Genomic DNA, 20,611 nt, shown 5'->3' with positions numbered 1-20,611 from the left:
ATGTTTCAAACAAGCTTCTGTCTTTTCTTCGTATTAGAATTTCCTTCCGGCGCCCCCTATCCCCTTGATTCAATCTAGACTCATGGTGCTCCAGGACTCTCCACAGCTGACACTGCTCACCATTAATCAAGGAATTTCCTCGCCCCCTTGCAGCCTACGGAAACCCTGGTTGTGTAGTGGTTAAGTGCTATGGCTGCTAACCAAAGGGTTGGCAGTTCAAATCTGCCCGGCGCTCCTTGGAAACTCTATGGGGGGCAATTTTACTCTGTCCTATAGGGTCGCTATGAGTCGGAATCGACTTGATGGCACTGGGTTTGGTTCTTTTTTGGTCGCAGCCTACACCCTCTCCTGTATTGTATCTCTTTGTATCAGTTTCTTAGTTGCAGCCCATGTTTCTCTATTTTTGGCTTCTTCCCTCATTTTGGTGGTGCTTATCTTCAAATACCCTCCTGCGAAAGATTTACTAGGAGGTAAATCTTTAGAAATATTTGAAAGTGTTAAATCCTGGCCCTTGTACCTGTGGGTGTGATCATGCTTGGAAATGGGGTTTTCTTCATTGTTAATTAGGTCATATCCAAGTAGAGTGGGTTCTAAATCTAATCACTTCTGAGAAAAAAACACACACACGGGGAAAGACAGACACCGTGTGAGGATTGTTCACAAGCCAAGGAACGCCAAGGAACCAAGGAATGTCCAGGGGTATTGACAAGAAATCAATATGGCTGAGACCTTGATTTGAGCTTTTAGCCTGCAGAATTATGAGAAAATAAATTCCTATTCTTTAAAGCCATTTACTTATGGTATTTCTGTAACAGCAGCAATATGTAACTAAGACAGGGAGTAACAAAAGGGACTCTTGACCTGGGTCTCACAATCCAAGACCAAATATTCCAAGTGTAGAAGAAGGGAGAATGATCCAGGCAGGAAAAACACTGTGTACAATGTCAAAGACACATCAATATTAAACATGTTTACAGTAGCAAATATTTCATGTTTAAGGTTTAAGGTGTCCGTGTGTGTGGCGGGGTGGCGGGGGTGGGGGGAGGTTTGGGTGCACAACAGGCTGCATATTTACCATGGCAATCTAAGGCCTGCATAATTTAGCCTTAATTTAAAAATATGGCTATTTTTCTATAGGCAATGTGGAGCCACTTATGATCAGGTGCGTGTCTGTTGGAAAGAGAATTCTAGATGTAGACGAGAAATGAGCTCTGAATGGGATAGACTGAGGCATAATTCCCTCAGGAAGCCTCTTGGTAAACCTAGATAGAACAGAGATCTGACCAAAGGCAATGGCTGTAGGGATGAAGAGAAGAAAACAAAATTTAAGTCACATAAACAAGGTAGAAACATGTTTTTGGTTGATCCAGATGAATTTGGACCAAATAGAAGTAGTTGGCCTCCTTGGAGGGAATCATATGCAATCTAGGGCAGGAATATTGCTGTTGAAAGCCACTGGGCCTTGACTTTCAGTGACTTTCCTGTCAAGGCCTGCTTGCTGGGATGCTGACACTTCTGCAGAGGCAGAGGTGGCTCAGTTAATGGAAAGAGGCAGGGGCAGTAACTGGGAAGGGTATCAACAGGGAGCAGACAGCAGTGTCCAGAAGAGACCAATGGTCAGCGGACCCCTACCATCCCAGCTGCAGTGGACACAGGGTCAGAGGGGCCGCGTTTCTTCCTCCGTCACTGAAACCAGTATTGAAGAAGGGCCGCAGAGGCCCAACAAAGGCACATTCAGAGAAAGTGTAGATAAGGGAGCCATGGTCAGTGATGTTGTAGAAGGAGACGGTGTGGTTCTCATAGTCCAGGAAGATCCCAACTTGGCGAGGAGGCACCTTAAGGTAGAGGGAAGTCTGGGGGGAAGTGCCAGCCTCATATTTTTGTTTGTTCCACAACCAAATTGTCCAGAAGCCATTCTCAGGGCTGAGCGTAAATTGTCCCTTCCTCTTGACAGAGTGTCTACAAACCCCCAGGTCCCAGTCTTCCTTTCCGGTCACGTCTACCTCCCAGTAAAGCTTTCCAGAGTCGAAGTGCTGGGCACCGAGGACCATGGGATAACTATCAAATCTCTCTTCATTTTCAGGCAAGTCCTGGGAGGTGTCTCCAAGCCTCACTTGTCTCCGATCCTTAGAAAGGATGAGCCACGGATTGGCTGTGTCTGGATCCAGAGTGACGTGTACTGCAGAGAGGGGACCATGGTCAGTCTTGGAGAGTGTGGGGTGGCTGGGGGCAGTGATGGTCAGTGGCCTGTGCATGTGTTAAACTTTGGGATGAGGACAAGGGAGTGACCCTGAGCCTCAGCGTGTGAGGAAACAGCACCCCAGCCAACTCTGGCCCTTGCCTTGACCTTTGAGGGAACCACTTTCACTATCTCCATGCTGCCCCACCTACTCAAACCTGCCATCTCTCCTAGATGCTGCTGTTCTCCCCCACCCTGGGCATCGGCTCCGCATCCACGCTGTACCCTTCAGCTCCCCATGTGGGCCAGTCCCACAACTCCTAGAGCTTGCCTCACCTCCATATGTCCTCAGCATCTTCTTCAGCCCTGGCACACGGAAGTCATTCCTCAGGTCTGGGGAGGCAACGCCTAGCTCCTTCAGGTTCCAGGCCTCACTCCTGACGGAAAGAGAATTTGAGACCTCCATCTCCAATTTCTATCACATCCTTCTGGAACCCTAATGCATAACCTCCCTCAAGGATGACTGTGGTAATTTAATTCTACCCAAATTTACAAACATCTTTATTCAGTCCCTGGGGGTTGAGGGGGAGGGATTGAGTTCCTGTCCAGGAGTTCCTAATTACATGAGCCTCTGCAGCATGCAGATAGTCCCTATCTCCTCTCCAAGCTTGATCACCCTTTAAGCACATTCTAGGGCATTTTACAGGCAAGGCCAGCTGACATAGGCTGAATCACTTTTGTAAAGAACTCAAGGAGTCTTGTCCATGCTGTGGATCTTACTTATGGCTCTCGGGGGTTTGGAACTGGTTAAATTCCATTTAAAAAAGGAATCCCAGCAGGCTGTTGACTCAGAGCTTCCCAGAATTTTTCTGCTTGCCACGGCTTCACTTTAGGAAGACAGTAGAGTCCAATCACTGTGGGCAACTCACCAACAGGGATGCCCATTAATTAGCTTTCTGAGACTAGAAAATATTTTCTAGACGATCAGGTCCTTGAGAATAGGGAAGAGGATGGGGAAAACTTCAGCACATGTTTTTCTAACTCAAGAACCTTTTTCATAGGTGCATATGCTTCTTGTCACCCCTGCCCTTACAAAGAAAACCTCTCCTTACCTTTCCAGGATACTTTTAGCGTCCTGAGGAGAAAAGAGACAGAGAGTAAATTCTGGAGTTACTGGTTCACCACTGAGACTTTGATCCTAAGGGTGATGTGACACAAACCTGTGGTCCTAGGGCACTGCTCTGCCTCATTCTAGGGGCAGAAAGCCATTTCTGACCAGCTTGGAGTGTGGGCGGTTGTGGGGTAACCAGGAACCTAGCATCGGTGTGACCTATAGCTACAGGAAAGATCTTCAGTCTAAGGACTCTGACTCAGAAAATGAATGAGAAACCCAGATCCAGGGTGGCAGAGGGAAAACGGTCCTGGCTGAAGCCTAGAGAGAATCACAGGAAGAGAATGTCTAAACCAGGATCCCCAGAAACTGCTCTATCTCATTTGTGGGCTTGAGTTGTTTGGGGAAGAAGGGCTGGTTGGTCAAAGCTCTATCCTGTGCTGTACTTAATGCTGCCCCTCATTAGGTAAAATCAAATCATCTGAGAATATTCCTGTGCAGGGAGTTTGGGGCCCTCACATGGGAGTTGGTAGGCTCCTAGGCTGAGTCAAAACTATACCACTCAATAAAAGTTAATAAAAAAAACAAACAAAAAAAACTATACCAGAAAGCTCAGTTCAATGTCTGGCAGAAACAAGATTTGGATAATGGGAAGAGAGTGCCTGTCAGGTCAACCAAATCAGATCAGCCTTTTTGCACAAGCCAGAAAGAAATGGCTTCATGACCACATCTGACAATGAGGGAAAAGGTGTGGGAGAAGAAGAACTGTATACTTACTCCTCACTTAGTGATGATATCGTTATCCAAAATTTTGTATTTACAACAAGAGTAAAAAATCTACTATCCTACTATTTTACACATTAACGAAGTATGTCTGGCCGTAACAGACACCAAGGTGCGAGAGAGAGTAACGCTGGCTGTGATGGTTCAGGCTATGTGTCAGTTTGCCTGGGCCATCCTTTTCAGTGGGTTGGCAGTTATGTAATGACCTAATTTGGCAGTTTTGTAACAATGTAGTCATCCTGCATTTTGTGATCTGATGTGGTCATCCTCCATTTTTACATAATGCTGATTTTCACATAATGACCTGGTCTTTGGAACGTAACCATGTCGATAAGTAAGACTGTGGGTCCATGGTTTCCCACAGTAAGGTAAACATATGGTGGATGCAAGATGATTTTAAGTAGAATGTTCAAAGATGAACTTTTTAAAAATTGTGGTAAAATACATATAAACAAAATTTGTCATTTTACCCATTTTTAAGTATATAATTCAGAGACATTAATTATATTCACAATGTTGTAAAAACTTCAACACTATTTGTTTCCAAACCTTTTCATCACCCCAAACAGAAACTCTGTACCCATTAAGCATTAACTTCCCATACCCGCATACCCATATTCCCTACACCAGCCAGTAGTATCTACTAATCTATTTTCTATCTCTATGCATTTGCCTATCCTGGATATTTAGTATAACTGGGATCAGGCATTGATGAATGTTTTAAAAATAGCTATGTACTTATTTTAAACTTAGCTCTACCTCTTACTATTTGGGTGGACTTGGTCAAGTTATTTAGCTTTAGTCTTTCATTAAGACTCTTAATGCCTCTGTGCCTTAGTGTCCTCATCTATGAAATGGGGATAGCAGTAGCACCCACCTCATTGCGTTGACATAAAGATATGCCTGGCATGTAATACGTGCTATTCAAGAGCTTGCAGTTATTATTATTATTGTTATGAAATAAATTAGAATAAAATATAAGTAACATATCAACAAGGAGCCCTGGTGGTGCAACAGTTAAGCACTTGGCTACTAACCAAAAGCAAACCCACCCAGCAGCTCCATGGACAGCTCACCTGGCAATCTGATTTCATAAAGATTACAGCCAAGAAGCCCTATGGGGCGGTTCTACATCACTATGAGTCAAAACTGACTTGATGGCACATGATGACAGTATATCAACACATAATTTCTTGGCTATTATTGTTTTTTTTTTTTTTTATTATTGTTTAGGACAAATTTCCTTTTAGACTAAAAAAGTGAGACAATTTAAGGAAAAATACTATGTTAAAATCATTTAGGCAGTTCACAGAAGTAGCAGAAAGTATAAAGGTGATACATTTATGGCTAAAGTTTGGAGTACCCATGTTATTTAGTCCACTTCCCACCCACGCTGTTTTACAAATGAAGAAATCAGGTCCAGGAAAGGAAAATGACTTAACCTGGAGTTATGGAGAGAACTGACAGCAGGGCCAGGGCTGGGCTACTATCTCTTGATTTTCAGTTCAGTGTTTTTAGTTGTATCTCATTTATTAAACCCTCCCCAATGGCCAGACACTCCTCTAAGGACCTTAGTGGATTCTTTCACAAAAATGCTTTGAAATATATAACATAATACTCATTTCACATATGAGAAATCTGATGCTCAGAAAGATTAAAGGATTCTCTCAAAGTCACTCCCCCAGTACATGTCAGGCACTTACCAAAGATGTCCATTTCTGTTCCTTGTTGCACGGAATAAAAACCAAGCTAGCTGTCATCATGTCACTTCTGACTCATAGCAACCCCATGTGTGTCAGAGTAGAACTGGCCTCCACAGGGTTTTCTATGGCTGAGTTTTTTCAGAAGAAGACTGCCAGGCCTCTCTTCTAAGGTGCTTCTGAATGGACTTGAACCTCCGCATGTTAATTGTTTGTACCAGCCAGGAACTCTGCCGCATGGAATATTCCCTCCTAAGTTTGTACCATTCTATACCTTGAATGAAAACCATCCGTGAATCCTAATTCGGTTTATTTAAGAATATTCCAAGGACCAGGTTTCCATTTGCTCTAATGGTAGACCCAGGGAACTGTTTTTTCTCTAGTTACTCCTTGAATCTCAGAGGTAGCCTCTCCCTGGTCTCACCTGAAGCAGTTCCAGTACTGGGCCCCGACTCCTCCTCTCCAGCTCTGAGATCAGCTCCTGCAGGGCCTGGCTTTTCTGGGCCAGTTGGGCCTCAGCCTCCCCCAGGATTCTGAGCTGATCTCTCTCGTCCTTCTCAAGTTTCTGCAGCTGCCTCTCTTCTTCTTTAGCCAGGAAGTTTCTCTGCTGCACAAACTCTGCGTGAATCCTTGATTTTTGCATCTCAACCTTTGTCTTTAGTGTTAAGGGAAAGAGAGGTATGGTTTTTATCAGAATAACTCAAGGTTCAAGGATGGAGGGTGTGGGTACCTATTTCTATCCTCTGCAGATTCATCACTCTGGTTCTGTCTGGGGACACACAAACACAGAATCTTGCTGGGAGACTAGCAGGTAAGGCATCTGGGACTAAGAGGGGATTGGGATTGGTGGGAGCCCACTGAAACTGGCCCACAATCATACCTGTATCAGCCTACGACACCCAAGACTTTTCTCAACCTCTCTTTCAAAAGCCAGTCACCTCTCAAATGTATCCCTTGGCCTTCATTTCTCTCTGAGTTGTTAAGAGACTAATACCTGAACCCACCCCCAACAAGCTCGCACAGAGAGGCTCACAATATCATTTCTAAGTCATGGGAAAGGTAAGTTTCTGGAATATTCTTTGCCTGTTCTCTTTTGCTGGTAACTGGAGAGTCACTGCTTGCTATTGCAGCCTGGCTCTTCCCTCCCTCACCTTAAATCTTCCTCTTCTGGGATTTGTTGTCCAGGAGCTCTCTGCATTCTTCTTAATCCCTGACCTACCCCTCTTCCACTAGTGTGAAACTCCTTCACCAGTGTGAAACAAGCTTTAGTTCTCTGTTATACTTTGGACCAGTGATCTGGACATGGTCAAGCAAGCACCTGCTGAAACTGGTTTTCCTACTTCAACCCTTAAGCCCATTCCTCACAGCCTTTGCCATTTCCTACAAGGCATAGTGGTTGGGCTGCTCTCTAGAGATACCTTTGTCCCAGACACCAAGCACTGGTACTGTCATCTGCTGCGACTGGGCTCGGAGGAGCAGGGAGCTTTAGGGTATGGTTTCTCCCACTCAACCCCCTCTCCTATAGACTCTCAATCTTTGTGTTTGATTGGAAGCTCTCCTTCTAGCCTCCTTCATTCTTATTTCCCTTTATCAGGAGACAAGGAGGATGGTTGGTTCTCAGAGAGTGAGATATACCAACTCTATAACTATTCAGATAGGTATAGCTGAGCCCACTAACTTGAATTCTGCCCAGACTTCTGATCTAAGATCCCTTTCCGGGTGTGACCCTTGCCTTCCAGGCTGCTCTCTTCTCAGCAATATCGACTTCCAACTTCTCAGCTAACTCCTGCTCTCTTCTCAGCTTCTGTAATGCCACCTGGAACTTCTCCTGCAGAGAGAGACAGCAAGTCAATCCCTAACCAGACTAAGTAGGATGGGGTAACATGGGGTGGGGGAAGGTCATCTTGGTTCTTAGAAAAGCCTGGGTGCAGAGAAGGTTGGAGCACTGGAGTCTTGAGTGATGTTGGAATTGATGAATGGGAATACTTCAGAAAAAGTCTGACGTTTTCTTGTAGACTAGACCCACACTGTTGGGGTGGCAGGGGTAGGGGGTGTTCTCACTTCTAATTAACCAGGAAGCCACAAGGAAACATGATCCTTGCCAGATTTTCCCACAGCATATTCCCTGCTCTCAGGGAATGAGAAGGTTGTGTTTAGTCTGCAACTCTCCACTTAGATTAGACATGGAGGGAGACACCCTTTCTTTCCCCAGTCCTTCAACTCCAGAGGCCGCTCTCTCCTATCACAAGCTGTGGAGAACAAAGCACTAATCAGGGCCCATCTCCTTTTTACCTGCTCATGCTTTGTGCTAAGGCCTCACCTGGTACTCATGTGCAGCTTCCTCAATAGGGATCCTGGAGTGGTCACGGTGTTTCCGTGACTGGGCACACACCCAGCAAAGTGCTTTTCCATCTTTCTCACAGAACAGGTGAAGTTTCTCTCCATGCACCGTACACTGATCCCCCTTCACGTCCTCCTTGGTGCTCTGGTCCATTTGTCTAAGGTTGTCCACCATGTTGGCCAGGTGCCGATTGGGCCGGATGCTCCTGAGCAGGAATTTCTGCCGGCACACAGGGCAACTACTGCCGCCATCTTTCCCGACCTCAGAGATGCATCCTTGGCAGAAACTGTGGCCACATTCAATGATCACAGGCTCCACGAAGGGATCCAGGCAGACAGAGCATGTTACCTCCTCCCACATCATTGCCAGGAGCTTCGCTGAGGCCATGGGGCAGTGTTCGTGTTAAACAGCACCACGGAGATCTTGTGGGGGACTAGTGGGGAGAGGAGAAAAGGAAAGAAAATGGGAAGGGTTGTGTGAGAAAAATAAAATGATTCAAAGGAGGACATGGGGGTGGTGAACTGGAGGGGATAAAAACAAGAAAAAGCAGGAACATCAATCTGAATAACAAGGGCTTCTCCTCCATAGTCTGGTCAGACGGAAGGGGAAACTGAGTCTGCAAAAGAGGTAAATATAATTGTCCAGAATCTCAGAGGTAAAACTTTACAACTATGCTGTCATCATGTCCACCCCAGCTTAAATCCTTCAAAGGGTCTCCATTACAATCCAAGGGGAAAATACTCCAACTGCCTGGAAGAAATGACAAAAGGAAGGAAGAAAGGAAGGGAAGATGGGATGGAAAAAAAAAAAAAAAATCCTGTACCCAGCTAGGGGCTGAGCCCATTCAAATACATCAAGTTGTCTGTTGGGGCAGGCATAGTAGCCAATTTGACAGGAAGGGAGGTCCAGGTGGGAGGTGCTGGGTCAGAGGGCTGGGCCTGAATATGAGGCTGTGGGGTTTCCAGCTTTCTCACTAGGACCACTTCCACCAATTGGCACTTTGGGAGTCCTTCTGGTGATTTTTTTTTTTTAAGGAAGATTTCCCTCAGGGCCAAGGCTTTTTCCATCCATCTTCTCCCATCTCATGTAATCAATCACTGATTTCGCTGAAAAGTTAATCATAACAATAAACTAAACTAGTTATCTGAATGATAGGGACCTCTTTGTGTCAGAGTAGAACTGTGTTCCACAGGGCTTTCAATGGCTGAGTTTTTCAGTAGATTGCCAGGCCTTCCAAGGTGCCTCTAAAAGACCCAACCTCTGGACAGACTCAAAACACCAACCTTTCAGACTGAGCCTCTTAACCCTTTGCACCACCTAGAGACAATTCAGTCCTCTTTACAATAATGGCAGGAGTCAAATGTAGAGATATATATGTATGCATATACACATATACATATTTAAGCTGGGGTGGACCTGATGAAAGCATATGTATATATACATATACATGTGTACATCAATAAACAGATGCAATAATTTGCATAAAGTTACACAGACTAAAATGAAAAAGAGGAAGGAACAGGGAAAAAGAAAGAAAAAATTTAGGAGTTTTGCTTTTGAGGGGCAGGCCAGTGGGGGAAGGGAGCTGCTTGGGAAGGGAGGGGACACTGTGCGCTCAGAAGTGTGGCCAGCACTCCCTGGGCTCTTCTCTTAACTACCTGGGTCATGTCTTCATTTCCTCCAGAGCACTGACCACCTCAGTCTTGGACCAGGATACATCCTAGTCCAACGTCCTGAGCAGCCCTGTTCCTCTCACTTGCAGAGGTGGATTTTTGGAGATAGGAAAAAAACCCAGGGTCGTCGATGGGAGATAGGAGGGAAGGGAAATTCCGTTTCCAGGATTGCTGGCCCGCCCCACACTGGGCTCCGCTGGGTCAACCTCTGGGTTACAATCCCGGTAGTCCAAGGTTCGCGCGCCACTCCACCCCTGACGGGCGCGGCAACAGGGCAGCCTGGCTCCCGCCGGCTACCTCTGCAGTCACTTCAGAGCCCAGCCTCCTTCCAGGCAGAGGCGCCCGCGCGGGAAGACCTGCTGGGTCGACCAAGTTCCGCAAGGGAGAAGGGGTGGAAGGGAATCTTCAAATCTGGGTAAGGGGAGTCTGGGACCCCCCAGCCTAGCCAGCTTCACTCACCTCAACAGGGCACTCAAAGGCCAAGGGCGGACCCCTAATTTCACTTTCGATTTCCTCTCAAAGGCGAGTCAAAAAAAAGGGGAGGAGAGTGGGAGGAGAATTGAAGGGAAGGGAGGAGAAATGGGTGTGGAGGGAGAGAAAGAATAGCAGTAGGGAAGGAAGAGAAGTGGGAGGCCAAACCGGAAGAGACAAGGAGGAGTTGGGGTGAGAGGTATTAGAAGATTCTGAGCCCCTAGACTTGGGCATCTTGGAAGCTGGGGTTGAAGGAAAACTCAGCAGCACTTCGTCCTAGGCTCACGCTCTCCCATTATCAAATGTAATGCCTCTCTCCCATTTCCCCCTCCCTGCTCTGCCCAGCTGAGGCTGAGTCCCCTGTAGTCTCTCCCTCTTAAGTCCTAGACCTGAAATTACTCTCTGTGATTTATGCGTCCTTTTCAGACCTTCTCCCCTCCGCGGCAGCTGCCCACCCTAGAGGAGTGTGTCATGTCCCGCCCTAACTGCCTGTGGGAACAACGTCAGCTACTGGGGCATAAGGAAGGAACCGGGCTCTCAGAAAAACGGGTAATTTCCACTACCTTACCATCAAATTTCTTTCTTTCTTTTTTTTTTTTTTTTTTACCCTCAGTGAGCATCAGGGACACAGAAACTGCGGATCCCTTGGTTAGAGCCTGGGGAATGGGAAGGTGAGTGGGTTCTGTGGAGAGCGGATCCTGTTTGGCTGTTTGGTAATAAAAGTGATAAATCTACCAATCCATTACACCTATTCCGTTGAATCTGTTAACATAAACAGTCCCTGAAAGCAGAGTGGAAACAGTGAAAAAAATCAAAGAAAAAAGACACCCTGAAAATGACTGTTTCACATCACTGTAGACCCTTTGTTGTTTGTTGCAGGAACTGAGTAAGCCTCTGTTGGAAAGAGAATGGGTATGAAAAGAACATAGGTTTCATAATAAGGCAGACATGGACTCAGTCAGTGCGGACCCTCCTATTTATTAGCTGGATGCCCATCTCTCTGAGCTTCAATTTACTCATCTAATTAAGCAGGGGTATTAGTGCATGGATTGGTCATGATAAACAGAGAAAATATTGAAGTTGTCAAAGATTTCATTTTACTTGGATCCACAATCAACCTCTATGGAAGCAGCAGTGAAGGAATCAAACAAGGCATTGCACTGGGCAAATGTGCTGCAAAAGACCTCTTTAAAAGTGTTAAGAAGCAGTTTCTTCCACTTAAACAAAAATCACTGGAACATAACACAGCAAATATATGAAGACTCTGAAATGTAGAAGCAGAAGGTGGTCTGTATAGGGCCCTGGTCTTTTTTTTTTTTAATATCTAGTGTTGTCTACATAGAACATATATTTCCAATAAAATAAAACTTTAAAAAAGAAATATGGACAATATATTTTTTTTTCCTAGAGTATTAACTAAATAATACATCGAATACAAGTTGGTTAGAGAAAGCACCACAGAGGAGACAATATTGAGAATGGGGTATGAAATGACGAATAGAAATTTCCCAAAAAGTCAAGAGAGGTTATTCCAAGACAAAGCAGAAACACATCAAAGACGTGGGAGAGATGAGGCATGAATGGCCTTTAGTTTCTGAAGCCTTGGTTGCTTAAAGGTAACATGATAAGTGTCTCTGTAAAGGAAACCAGGAACCAACACTAATGGCCTGCCATGTTGAGGAGAAGAACACACTGACACTGATAATGGAGGAGTTTCCTTCCTTATCATTTTCTTAGCACACACCACCCCTTCAGAAACAACATGAGAATTTCCCAAGAGAGAAATGGTCAGCTTCAGTTTCCTCAAGGATTGTTCTGCAAAGTATGAACAGACAATTAATTTATATTCTCTTATTACAGACATGCATATTGATTAGAATGTGAATAACAATGTAATATGAATAACCTGAAAGCCTAGGAATCAATAGTCCTAGGAATGCCACTTAGTTAGAATGAAGGACATAAAGGGATGGCGGTTTGTATGTGGTTGTTGAGGGATATCGCATGAGGCCCCAGAGCTTGAGAGACTCAGTGCAGATTAGCTGCACAAATTCCTAGGCAGAGCATGGTTCTTACTTCATCCATTTCCAGAGATTAGAATAGTATCATAAAGGCTATATGACTTGTGGATATCAGTCCATCCAGTCCCAGGTCTGGGCAGGAGGATGCTCCCTCAGTCAAAAATGGCATTTCTATCTCAGGTTGTTTAGACAGTAGAAAAAGTAAGCCCTGCTACCTCTCTGGTGAACTTGCTCTAGACACAGACTACTGTAAGTGTCTAGACAAATAGACCCTGAGCTATTTACCTAGTGTTTCAGCTTCCCCTCTCACCTACCACTTCTGTAGGCCGCCTCATGGATAGCTGGAGAATGTGAAAACATAGTTCCTACCACAAAATCATTTCTGCCTTATAAATAACACATGAACCATCTGGTCCTGGATCTGTTTGGTCTTGATCCCACAAATGATGGGATTCAGCATAGGTGGAACCAGAATGCAGACATTAGCCAACAAAATGTGGGTATGAGGTGGGATGTGGCATCCAAAACACTGAGTAAGGGTTGTGGAGATTCCAGGCCCATAAAATAGGATGATGACACAGACATGGGAGCCACAGGTGTTCAGAGCTTTGTGGTGTGCATTTTGGGAAGGCATGTGAAAGAAAGCACGAAGAATCAGCATATAGGAAACACAAATTAGCAGAACATCTAAGACCACTGTTAACATTAGGACAGAGAAACCATACCAAATGTTCACCTGAATGTCATTACAAGCATATTTGGCGAAGCCAATGTGTTCACAGAAGGTGTGTGGAATTATATTATTTTGGCAGAAAGTGAATCTTTTCAGAAGATATGTCATGGGGGAGATTGTACCATAACTTCTCAGGAAGATACCTGCACCAATTTTCCCAACCAAGGCATGTGTAAGAATAGTGGTGTATCTCAGTGGGTAGCATATGGCAATGTAGCGGACAAATGCCATCATCAGCAAGATCCGTGACTCAGAGATGAAGGTGGAATAGATGAAAAAGAGGTGGGTGATGCAGCGATCCAGGGAGATCTCCCCAGCATGGAACCAGAAGATGGCCAAGGCCTGAGGTACTGTGCATGTGGAGAGGACAACGTCTGCTCCAGCCAGCATGTAGAGGAAGAGGTACATGGGTTCGTGGAGGCTGCGCCTTGAGACGATGATGAAGATGAGCAGGCTGTTCCCAAGCACAGCAATGAGATAGGAAATGATGAGGAGATGGAATTCGACATGTGCTGGTCTTCTAGTCCGGGGATGCCCAGCAAACAGAAGATTCTGTGGCTAGTACCAGTGTGGTTCAATATATTCATGTTTGAGTAGATCAGCCAGGGGCTCACTTCCTATTCTCAGAGACAGAGTAAAATACAGACTGTCCATGAATATTTTATCTGAAGTCACAAGGCGCTTTTGGCATATCCCACAGTTTCCATCTTTGATTGTGCAAATAATAAGGAATGCACAAAGATAAATAGGATAAAGTCTGTACCCCAATGAGTGACAGTCTAATTAAAAGATACACACATATCCAGCTAATAAAAATAAAAAGCAATTTTGTATGAACTTCTTCAAAACAAAGTATAACGAATACACAAAGGAAATCATTATGTGTGTCTGGGAAGGCTGTAAAAAGATGATACTTGAACTTGGGATTGAGTAGTTTATCATAGAATGAGGAATACCAAGGTACAGGAGCAGCGTAAGAAAAAATGCGTGTATAGATCAGTGCACGGCGCATTCATGAAACATTTTAGCTCAGGGTGGCTAGTGCATAGGAAGTATTAGAGTGAGACAGGGGAGGGGCCGTAGTGGAAGACGGGAAGGGCTTTGATCACAACTGAACACTTAGACTCTAACTTTACACAGGTGGCAGTTAGCAGATGCCTTAACCTCACTTTTCTTACTTGTGAAGAGGGTCAGAAGACCTTCAGGAGGTAAAATTGGCAGGGCCTGTGTGCTTGATTGAGGCACTTCTGGTGCTTCCACTTTAGAGAACTAAGTTTAGAAATGACTGAAATTAGAAAAAAAAGTCATTATTTCTGGGAGTATCAGGGTGGTGTAGTGCTTCATATTTGGAAGATTCTTCTGCAGGTGGAATTAAACTGTATTTCATAAGTTACATCCTGGTGTCCTTTCATTCCTTCATTAGTTTAATCATTCATAAAGCAGGTTTTGAGCAGTGACTATTTTTTAGGCATCATGCCATGTACCTGAATCCTAACTCAGCTCATGGTTTGAGAGGGAGTCAGGCATGTAAGCAGATAGGTTTAGTGCAACGATCCAGGTGCATTGGGCTCAGACGGCACTTTCTGAGAAGAGGGCCAGATTCAATTCCTTCACTGGATGAAGAAATGGAAACAAATAATAAAAAAACTCTCTTCGTAGGGATCTGAGGATATTAAATGTTGAGCTATCTTAAAGTATCCAGCTCAGTATCTGAGATGTATGTTAAGTTCATTAACATTATTTTTTTCACCCCAGTTCTCCCTCTTGGTTTTCCTGCTCTTTCTTTCTGGAGAGGAAACCCTCCTAATACTCTCCTCTTGGAGCTGGTAGAAATTGTTCTTCCATTAGAGTCACCAGTCCAGTGATGCCTGTCATCAAGCCTTGGGACAGAGAACTTGTGTAGCATACGGACACTCTGAGAAAGTTTCCTCCAGTGAGGGCAGCCATCCTCTTGTAGGAGGTGGAAGAAAAGGAAGAGAGTGGGATAGCAAGAGAAAGGAATGTGGCAGGCGTGTACTGCACAGACCAGACAAGGAAAGGAAAGAAGAATAAAGCAAGAAGAGCCAGGGGAGACACAAACCAACAAAGACAGGGCTTGAGAGGAAGGCAAATCACAAAAGTTGATGATGACCAGGTGTTGGGGGAGAGGGACGACCAGGGGAAATGTTATTAATCGGAGCCAGAGAGAGAGGCCAGGGAGATCAGGAGTTAGGGATTTGCTTGTGGAATTGTTCTCTTGACTTTGATCTAATAGAAGATTGCCCTAAAAATCCTGGTTCAAATGCCATCTCCCTGTAAATCTCTTCTCAAACATGCCTGAGATGCCCTGACCACGTCCCCAAAGCCCCTCCAATGCCCTGCTTTGGGCAGCCCAGCACAGATCCCTGTCATTTTTGGGGTTCTCTTCATACTTTGCCAAGTGGTGTCTGTCATCTAGGGCAACATGCTTTCTGTTTTCCATGCCCAGTCTAATTATCAGGGCACTTGTCATTTATTGGTAGTATCTCTTTATCACCAAATTTGGTAATTCCAGCTAGCTCATATGCCCTTCCCTTCCTTCCCAGACCACACTCTCCACTTCTGATATAACAAACCATGTATGTGCCTTGGTCTTCGCCATTCTTTGTCCATATATATCAATATCCTTCAAGAGTCCTGTCACCTCTGCTTGTATGAGAACACAACATCAGTCCTTACCTTGTCCCTGTAATCATCGCCGTCTACAGATGTCTAATTGGTTTACCTGCCTCAGACTATGTGTTCAGGAACAGCCATGAGATCAGCAATGAACTTCAGCTTGTTGAAGGCCAGGCAGTTGGGCTGTTTATCTTCCCTCATGAAACCCCCTGAGGGAAGCACTTACACCAAGGGCTCCAGGGACAGAGTTGCTGCTTGAGCCTTGCCCTCTTTCCAAATGGACAAAATCCCTAAGACTGTTTTCCCCTCCCTCCAATCTCCTCTTTTCTCATTTGCTCCTCCCCAGGTGCTGTGATCTCCACCCCACACTGAGTGCGAACATTTATCATGTTTCAGTACAAAAACCTCATCCAGCTGGCTCAGCCTTGCAACAGACCTGCTTTAATGCTGGATTCAATGAATATACAGCTTTATTTTCAATCTCAACTCATGCAGTTAATATGTAAAAATAATTTTCATATTTTTGTTCTTCGTGAAGAGGATCATTTTGAAGTTATTAATCCCTGGCATGGTTCATAAGATTCACGGTTTGGAGTCATAAGTATTTTTAACACTTTCCTGAAGGTATCTATCTAACTGTCCATGCAGAACAATTTGTAGAACACATGTGGTTTGTGGCTGTTTTGAATAGATTCTAATTTTATTTGCCTGCCAAGTACAGTATTTGTTTTAGCATTAGGCATCATCAACCCACATTTATGGTTGCTGGGAAAAAAGTCTTCTATTTTCTTTGCAGGTAGTCCCTGACTTGTAATGTATTTGAGTTATGACAAACCATACTTACAACTGTTTTTTGTTGCTGTTGTTGTTGTTCTTGTACATCTTATTGTTAGTTATATGTACTACATGCAGTGTTGCCGTGTGTAATTTGCTTATGTTATCATTCTCAGATGTTCCTTCACAAATGTTTATATGTAATGCTTTCAAATCTCAAAGACAAATAAAGATCAGATTTACAAAGGTACTCATAATAAAAGGCAATTATAGTGAAAATAAAAAAGAGATATCTGATGAATTTTATTACTAAGTTTATGTAATATTCTAAAGCCTTGGTTGTCATTTCAACGATGATCACAGCATCTTCACCAGGAGTAAGTTCCATCTTAAGAAGCCACTTTCTTTCCTCATGCATAAGAAGCAACTCCTCATCTGATAAAATCTTATCGTGAGATTGCAGCAATTCAGTCATATATTAGGGCTCCGCTTCTAATTCTAGTTCTCTTGCTATTTTCACCACATCTACAGTTACTTTCTCCACAGAAATCTTGAACCCCTGTAAGTCAAACCTGAGGGTTGGAATCAACTTCTTCCAAACCCCTGTTAATGTTGATATTTTGACCTCCTCCCATGACTCATGAATGTTCTTAATGGCATCTAGATTGGTGAATCCTTTCCAGGGGGTTTTCAATTTACTTTGCCCAGAGCCATCAGAGGAATCAGTATCTACGGCAGCTGTAGCCTTACCAAATATATTTTTTAAATAATAAGATTTGAAAATCAAAATTACTCCTTGGTCCATGGGCTGCAGAATGGATGTTGTGTTAGCAGGCGTGAAAACATTAACCATCAGAGCTCTCGAGTGATCAGGTGCATTGTCAATGAGCAGTAGTATTTTGAAAGGAATTTTTTTTTTTCTCTGAGCAGTAGGTCTCAACAGTGGGCTTAAACTATTCAGTAAGCCATGTTGTAAACAGCTGTGCTGTCATCCAGGCTTTGTTTTTCCATTCAGAGAACACAATCAGAGTAGATTTAGTATAATTCTTAAGGACCCTTGGGTTTTCAGAATAGTAAATGTGCACTTCCTTCAATTTAAAGTCACCAGCAGCATTTGCCTCTAACAAGAGAGGCAGCCTGTCCTTCAAAGCATTTGAGGCACTGACATTTCCTCTTTAGGTATGAAGTCCTAGGTGGCGTCTTCTGCCAATATCAGGCTGGTTTGTCTACACTGGAAATCTATCTTTCAGCGTAGCCGCCTTCATCTGTTAGCTTAGCTAGGTCTTCTGGAGAACTTGCTCAGCTTCTACGTTATTACTTGCTGCTTTACCTTGCACTTTTATGTCATAGAGATGGCTTCTTCCCTAAATCTCATTAGCCAATCTCTGCTAGCTTCAAACCTTTCTTCTGCAACTTTCTCTCCTTTCTCAGCCTTCATAGAATTGAAGAGAGTTAGGGCTTTGCTCTGGATTAGGCTTTAGCTTAAGGGAACCTTATAGCTGGCTTAATCTTCTATCCAGGCCACTAAAACTTTCTCCTTGTCTGCAATAAGGCTGTCTCTCGTTATTATCATTCATGTGTAGCACTTTTTATTTCCTTCAGGAATGTTTATTTTGTATTCATATCTTGGCTAACTGTTTGACACAAGGGGACTTGCTTTCAGCCTATCTTGCCTTTCGACACACCCTCCTTACTAAGCTTAATCATTTCTAGCTTTTGACTTAAAGTGACAGTTGTGTGACTCTTCCTTTCACTTGAACACGTAGAGGTCATTATGCGGTTACTAAATTGGCGTAATTTCAATTTTATCATGTCTGACAGAATAGGAAGGCCTGAGAGAGATGGGGAACAGCCTATCAGTGGGGCAGTCAGAACATACACAATATTTATCAATGAAGTTCACTGTCTTATATGGGCACAGTTCGTGGTGCCCCCAAACAATTCCAATAGTAACATCAGAGACCACCGATCACAGATCACTGTAACAGATATATGCACAGATTTCAGAAGTAATCAGATGCCTGTATAACTAATGACTTCTTCCCACCAGTGCCCTGGCCCTGGAAAAATGCCTTGGATCCTACAACCATCCTCAGGGAGAGAGGGAAGGAGGATATCCAATATACCATGGACTGCCATAAGAACCAACAAACCTGTCTTGGAAGAAAGTACATGACCATTAGGAGCAAGGATGGCCAGAGTTTGTCTCACATACTTTGGACATGTTATCAGGAGAGACCAATCCCTGGTGAAGTACATCATGCTTGGTAGGAAGCACATCATGGAGGCTCAGTGAAAAAGGGGAAGACCCTCAATGAGTTGAGTCGACATAGTGGCTGCAACAATGGGCTCAAGCACAAGGGCAGTGGGACACGACTCTTCTAATAGGTTTCAGATCATATCTCATCATGCCCCACGTTCCCATTTTGCTAAGTTGCTACCCACGTCCATGTCACTTTAGTAATATGTTATCCCACAAACTTTCCATGTTCTCTGCACTAACAGAATTTCTCACAAGTTTCCTTGAAAATGTCTTCATTCCTTCTGGACCACCAAATGCATTCCAGAAACTCTTGTATATCTTCAACAACCTTGTGGACATCTCTCATTCACTTCTTTGTTTTACCTGAAACCTGGCTTTCAGCTATTCACTATATTCTGCATATAGAAAATCTCATTTTTATTTCTCATTCCTCATAGTACCTGTATAGGTATTGGAGGTAGTATCATTACTACTTCCAATGATAACTTCCTCCCTCTTGCTAAAACCCCTAACCTAAGGATGCTCACGCCGTTTGGAAACACTGTCCTCTCTTCTTTCCTCGCCATATGTACCTAACACCTGATCACACCCCAGCCTCTTCACTGTCCTCATTTTTCATTGATGACTTTAGCTCAAGACCTCAACCCTAATACTTCCATCATTCTTAGCAAATCCAACATCTAGAAGTTTCCACTGCAGTGGAATAATAATGCTATGGAATGTATTACTGCAAATCAAAAGGCCAAAGAGATTCACTAAAGAAATCTTTAGCTTGAGCTGCCTTAACCTTGGGAATAATGCTGACAGAAAAGCAGCACAAGCAGCTGGAATAAAAGATAAGAAAATTTCAAGATATTTTAGTGACAGAGGGCTGTCTCTCAGGAAAAAGGAAGATTCAGGGTTTAGAAAAGGAGCAGGATTTTCTTAAGGGAAAACTCATATGAGGGTATAGGCTAGGCAGAAATGAAAAAGTGGAAGCATCTTAAATATATTGTGAAATTTTCTTGATGACAGTCAGTGGCTGGCATCTACAGAATTCTAACAATTGGAAAGAAGCAAGATATTTGAGCCCTAACTAATTATTACCAAGACGGAGAACTGGGAAACTCTTTGTTAAACAAATTCTTGAAGACTACTACACAAAATAGTGCCATATAATTTGGACGGATGTAAAAGGAGAAGAGGAGCCCTGGTGGTGCAGTGGTTAAGTGCTTGGCTGCTAACTCAAAGGCTGGCAATTTGAACCCACCAGCCACTCTGCGGGAGCAAGATGTGACCGTCTGCTATGGTAAAGATTTAGTCTTGTACTGGGGAGGTCAGCACAACTTTACCAGGGCAAAGTCAGAGAAGGTTCACAGACACATCCAAATGCCCTGAGGGACTGAGCTACTCTGCTGAGGGCTGGGGACCATGTTCTCTGCAGACTTCCAGCTCAATTAACATAACATAGCTTATAAAGAAAATGTTCTATATCCTACTTTGGTGGGTAGTATCTAGGGTCTTAAAAGCTTGTGAGTGGCCATCTAAGATATTCTACTGGTCTCACCCCATCTGGAGCAAGGGAGAATGCAGAAAACTAAAGACACAAGGGAAAGATGAGTCCAAAGGACTAATGGACCACAACTACCACAGCTTCCATCAGGCTGAGTCCAACACAACTAGACAGTGCCCAGCTACTACCACTGACTACTCTGACAGGGATCACAACAGAGGGTCCTGAACAGAGCTGGAGATAAATGACAAAAAAAATTCTAACTCACAGAAAAAGACTAGACTTACTGGTCTGACAGAGACTGGAGAAACCCTGAGCGTATGCCCCCCCCACACCAGATACCCATTTAAGTCAAAACTGAAGTCACTCCTGAGGTTCACCCTTCAGCTGAAGATTAGACGGGCTCATAAAACAAAATGGGACTAATTGGGCA

At 43.9% G+C, this 20,611-nt stretch overlaps 1 protein-coding gene and 1 pseudogene across 1 annotated transcript; both read right to left on the bottom strand.

Moving 5' to 3' along the window:
- Positions 1-288: 288 nt before the first annotated feature.
- LOC100670282 (E3 ubiquitin-protein ligase TRIM21) lies at positions 289-8,501 on the bottom strand. Its single transcript, XM_023539034.2, has 6 exons — positions 8,094-8,501; positions 7,500-7,601; positions 6,198-6,422; positions 3,292-3,314; positions 2,516-2,616; positions 289-2,179 (listed from the first exon to the last, which is right to left on the bottom strand). The coding sequence occupies exons 1-6, from the start codon at positions 8,499-8,501 to the stop codon at positions 1,629-1,631; spliced, it is 1,410 nt and encodes a 469-aa protein (XP_023394802.2). The 3' UTR covers positions 289-1,628.
- Positions 8,502-12,194: 3,693 nt separating this feature from the next.
- LOC100653788 (olfactory receptor 52B4-like) lies at positions 12,195-19,643 on the bottom strand (annotated as a pseudogene).
- Between the last annotated feature and the right edge of the window lie 968 nt (positions 19,644-20,611).

The sequence above is a fragment of the Loxodonta africana genome, chromosome 7 (assembly GCF_030014295.1).
Source record: "Loxodonta africana isolate mLoxAfr1 chromosome 7, mLoxAfr1.hap2, whole genome shotgun sequence".
Classification (NCBI taxonomy): domain Eukaryota; kingdom Metazoa; phylum Chordata; class Mammalia; order Proboscidea; family Elephantidae; genus Loxodonta; species Loxodonta africana.
The sequence above is the reverse complement of the archived record's forward strand: the minus strand, read 5'-3'. Positions and strand labels throughout refer to the sequence as shown.